The 5445-nt window shown below is 37.4% G+C and overlaps 1 protein-coding gene across 1 annotated transcript; it reads left to right on the forward strand.

Moving 5' to 3' along the window:
• Positions 1-406: 406 nt before the first annotated feature.
• Positions 407-3191, forward strand: LOC110879196 (pentatricopeptide repeat-containing protein At5g66631). The gene has a single exon (XM_022127616.2). The coding sequence runs from the start codon at positions 831-833 to the stop codon at positions 2871-2873; it is 2043 nt and encodes a 680-aa protein (XP_021983308.1). The 5' UTR covers positions 407-830; the 3' UTR covers positions 2874-3191.
• Positions 3192-5445: the final 2254 nt, after the last annotated feature.

Below are 5445 nucleotides of genomic sequence, written 5' to 3' on the forward strand. Positions count from 1 at the left end.
CTCCACCACCACCTCATTGGCAATTTGTTAATATTTTGGTCTTTTTATTACAGAGTTATTGGATTTTATCACCCCTAACTATTGGTTATTTGCCGCTGCCACCCCCAACTATCACTTTGACGCCCGTCACCCCCAACTTAACACTTAGTGTGTTCTTTCACCACTTTGTTAACTGATTACTAACTTTTGATCTTGGTACTATACTTTTAGGGGTGTCATAGGGATCTCAGGAATGTTTTAGGGATCTTAGGACACCCCAAAATTACAGTAACAAGATCAAATGTTAGTGATTAGTTAAAGATGTGGTGATAGAACACACTAAGTGTTAAGTTGGGAATGACGGACGTCAAAGTGATAGTTGAAGGTGCCAGCGGCTAATAGTCAGTAATTGGGGTGATAAAATCCAATAACGTTATGATAATTTTCCACTTTTGGTCTTAACCGTCGCTATTGTTTATCTAGCCGAAATCAAGACCCCGAAACCCCAACGATCAGCCGCAACCCACTGATCCTCAAATCAATCATCGTGCGGTAACATTCCGAAAAGGGTAGCTCAATTTTGATGCGACATATGCTCATTAATGAACCCTCTATATCGTTACTCTTTAAGTATAAAAATTGGATTGCACACCAACTGTTCGACAAAAGTCCAGCTTCCCTCCTTTTGAATTTCTTCAAATGATTCACATCCAATCTATATATTTCGCCTCTTTAAGGATTAAAGTTCGCTTCTTTCGATTTATTGGTGTCAACCTTATGATTTGCACATACAAAATGTCAGTTTCTGACAGTAATGTAGCTTTTGACAAGTGATTTTCTTGTATTATACAATGGGTTTACTGATAAAATTCTATTGTATTAATATTGCACGTAGAAGTAGCCTACAACGAACCCATCGTTTCGGGTTGCCTGCATTCCAGTTTTCATCACACCATTTTGGAAATACATGTATGGCTTTGAATCTTCATGCTCACAACTTTGCCACTAAGTCTTCAGAGAATGCGGTCTCGCTTTACCTAGAGCGAGCAAGGCTCATAGATCGAATACGTATTGTTCTAAGAACCGAGTCCAAAGAATCACTTGTTTCAATCTTGAATGATCATGCGCTGGACTCTTTTGTAGTCACCAATGCACTTAAATCTGCTCCATCACCCGACTCGGCTCTTTTCTTGATTGAAACTCTCAAAAATTTTCCAAGTTTTACTCATAATCAAAACACCCTTTACGCGTTGGCGAAAGTACTTGCGAAAGCGCGTCAAACTGGAAGGCTGAAGGCCCTTGTAAATGGTATAAACTCGGGGAAATTCAGGAATGTCGCTCGTGTCAGTTTTATGGATCAGATGAAGTTATATGCTGCTGCAGGTGATCTTGATTCGGTTCTTAATGTGTGGCATGAGTGGAAAAGCTCCCAAAAGTTCCCGAACGTTGAGTCATATAACATCATCATGAACCTCTGCGCACAAACGGGCAAGGATTATGAGGCCGTTAAGACGTTCCGTAGATTGATCGATGAAGGAGGGGTTCCTAATTCTAGAACATACACCGTAGTTATCGAACATCTTGTGAATTCCGGAAACTTAGATTCCGCAATGAAAGTGTTTAACATGTTACCGTTGATGGGTGTGAAACACACGTTAAGGCAGTACGCTGTTCTGGTTGATGCATTTTGCGGTGCTGATCGGTTTGATACGGTTAAAAGTTTGCTTAGTCAAATGCAAGTGGATGGAATCTTTCCTACCCGAGTGATGCTCTCGTCACTGCAACGAATGCATGATGCAGGATTTGTGGAAGAAACGTTAGAACTGATTAAAGAAATGTTGCCTGATAAGAGGATTGAAAATGTGAAATCGTCTTTTGATGATGATGGTGATGGTGATGATAATGATAATGATGATGATGATGATGAGGTGGATGGAGTGAAGCTAAGACCGTGGTTTGACCCGATCGTGTTAGCTAGTTCTCTTCGTTTTTGGAGACCCGAAGAAGTGTCAGTGCTCGAGGATGCAAAGTTCGTTTGGACAACACGCGTGGTTTCAAAGATGATAAGGAGCTTTGGTTCTGCTGAGTCAGCATGGGATTTCTACTGTTGGGTTGCGAATCAACCGGGATTCCGTCATGATGTTCATACGATATCTAAGATGCTTACCAATTTAGCTCGTGAAGGACATGTTAATATAGTTGAACAACTCATATTTGAAACTAAAAGCGAAAACATTCAACTATCATATACTACTGTAAGAACGATCATTGATTACTATGGCCTTTCAAAGAACGGTGAAGCTGCATTGACGGTTTTTAAAAACGTTAAATCCCTTTGCGGTACATTGTCAAAACAACGACTTTTGTCTCTATATTCATCTATTTTGAAAACATTAGTCAAGTGTAAAATGGACTCAAAGATCTTGGATACGTTAGACGAGATGATTTTATCCGGAATTATTCCCGACATCCAAACCTTTTCTTCGTTGATGCGCCATTTTGCAGTTACGGGGGACATTAAAACGGTTCAGAGGCTGTTTGGGATGGTCAAACAGAGTGGTATAGAACCAGATGATTATATGTTTAAGGTTTTAATAACTGCTTACTGCAACTCCAATAGAGCTGTTTTAGCTTTTAGAGCTATTGAAGATATGAAAACGTTTAATCGGAAGCTTGATGTTTCTACGAAGCGTTTGCTTGTGAAGAGTTTGTGGAAAGAAGGCAAGTTTAGGGAGGCTGCAGATGTTGAAGAAACAAGTGCCGAAACTAATGATGTTTTTAAGGTTAAGTTACATGGTAAGTCGCGTACCACGCTTGCTGCAGATGTACAGAGAGTTTATTTAGTTTATTCTGGTAGTTTTCCAACTATCAGTGACAACAAAGATCATTGTTAAGTGGAACTTTTGTGCTACTTATGTAATGGGCCGGAGCTTATCCGGACCTAAACCCAAACGTTGAGCCCGATCCGGAGATATGTCATCAATCATTCACAAGATCTCAACCAATGACACCAACTAACATAAGTTCCTTTTAATGGTCTATCCATAAATTCATAAAGTTGGTAATTGTTACAGCCTATTAATAGTTATAACTCACACTAGACTCAGGACCACAATAATGGTAACACCTTTCTTTTTCCAATCTACAAGTTATTGTACGACATAGAAATCATGGTTACATTATTTTATAAACCTTTATATCATGCAGTCAAACCTTGTTGTTATGTCATTCATTTTATTTCATAATTTAGACAGTCATTTATATGAATTTTGAATGCTGAGAAGTTTCTATCATTAAAAGATATAATTTAATTGTAAAAGGGGGCACTGAGGGAGGACCAGAATCGGAGCAGGACATAATGTTCAGGGCCGACCCATATTCTTAATTATTATTGTGAATACTAATGTCAGTTTTGAAATAATGTTAAGACTTGCTTGTAGAAAAAGAAAAGATGATCCATTAAGCGTAGGTGTTATTGGTGATTTTAGTGTTGTCAAGCTATTGGGGTAATAAGGATTTATTTCTAGCTATTAGGGCACCAACGATTCAACATATTCAATGTGATGGTTCGACCGTATATATGGAAATCATTTAACAACTTCGTTTTCACATATTAGTCCAATAGGATTTGATCCACGCTTGTCACACCCGCCGGAGTTTTTGGGTCAATTTTGCTTGGTAACAAAAAGGTCACAGTGAATTAGAATTTAGATGAAACATTACATGGTAAAAAGAATGCGCATCTATTTTAACTTTATAATCAACATTGGGTTAAGAGCTCAAATAGGACAACTTCGGACTAGAGGTGCACGATATAACCGGTTATTAACCGAAACCGTAATCAGTTAATAACCGATTAAGGAGTAACCGATTAGTGTTTTTTTTTAACTGTAGATTGGTAACCGGTTAGGATTTTTTAGAAGGAATCGGTTTTTAAACGATTTACCGATTAACCAAAAAGATTAAAAAAAATAGGAAAACCCGGTTAATTAGCCGGAAAACCCGGTTATTACCCGGACCAGCTTAAATAAAACCCGATTAAAGCAAAAATGAGAAAGAAAAACTGGGTTAGTAGCCCAAGAAAAATGGGCTTGTGTTATTTATATATTCTTGTGCTTCTGTGCTTGTATAGTTTTGTAGCCTAGTATAAACCTTTTGGGCCAACTATTAATAGTTATTGTTCCTTTTATATCGGTATATTTTGCTCAAGCCTGCTTCAACCTCTTAATATTTATTGTTACTTAACTATTATCTGCATATGTATTTTGTATATATTCATATTTTAATTTAATATTCTTAATTCAAATTTGAATATAATATATTTTTAAGTTAATTTTTTACTAAACTACCAAAGTGCAAATTGCGGCATTGTGGTTTGGTGGTGGGATCAACACGAAACCCTCAAAGTTATTTTTCGTTCCCTGAGTCATTGTGGTTTAAAAATCTAACATTATGTGTCCCTTTGTCTGTTGAACCTTTTAATTTAAAAAATTTGTGGAAAGACCAAACTACTCTTTTATTTTCGCAATATGCATCCATGTGCTTTTAATATTATTCCAACCGTTTAACAAACCCGAAATTATCCTTTTCCCTCCAAAATCCATACCCATCTTAGCAAACCCATTCCCTCCAAACCCAAAATGAATTGGCTAATCATTCCCAACATGAATCGGCAACCTTTACATGCATGAAACCTAACCATTTGAACCAATTTTGACCCATTTGACCACTTTGAACCGGATACTAACAAATAACCAACCCATACTTACATGCATGAAACCAAACCATGAATTCTAACCCATACATGGATGAAACCAAACCATTTGAACCACACTCGGCTACTCTTACATGCATAATAACAATGAGCCAACCAAATCATGCATAAACCAAACAAACCAAACCATTTTGACCCATTTGAACAATATGAACAAAATAAACCATAACGACAAATAAATCTGAACATACCTGGCTACCCATTTGAACCAAACATATATTCAGGGGCGGCCCTAGGGGTGGGCGGGGAGGACCACCGGCCAGGGCCCGATATTTCGAAGGGCACATTATTTAAAAAACGATATGTATATGTAAAAAAATTCATAGGGCATACCCATACAAACACCAACATAGGCACACTTACAAAACTATTCTTATGGTTTAGATTAGTTATTAACCCACTGGCATTAGGTTAGACCTTTAGCCCAACACCCAATTTCGTTAAGGCCTAAGGGCACGTTTTTTCAAGCTCGAACATGGTACACGAATTCTCAGGACCAGCCCTACATATATTGTTGAAATCTTAAACAAACCATTTTGACCCATTTGAACTTAACAAACCAAACCAACATACTAACAAACCAAACCATTTACAAAATAACCTAGATAACTAGCATAGTTAGTCATCAAAAGTAGTTGGATCAGATGTTATTTTTACAAAAGCATCTACCTATAATTACATAATTAGACATC

Source organism: Helianthus annuus, chromosome 9, assembly GCF_002127325.2.
Source record: "Helianthus annuus cultivar XRQ/B chromosome 9, HanXRQr2.0-SUNRISE, whole genome shotgun sequence".
Taxonomy (NCBI): Eukaryota; Viridiplantae; Streptophyta; class Magnoliopsida; order Asterales; family Asteraceae; genus Helianthus; species Helianthus annuus.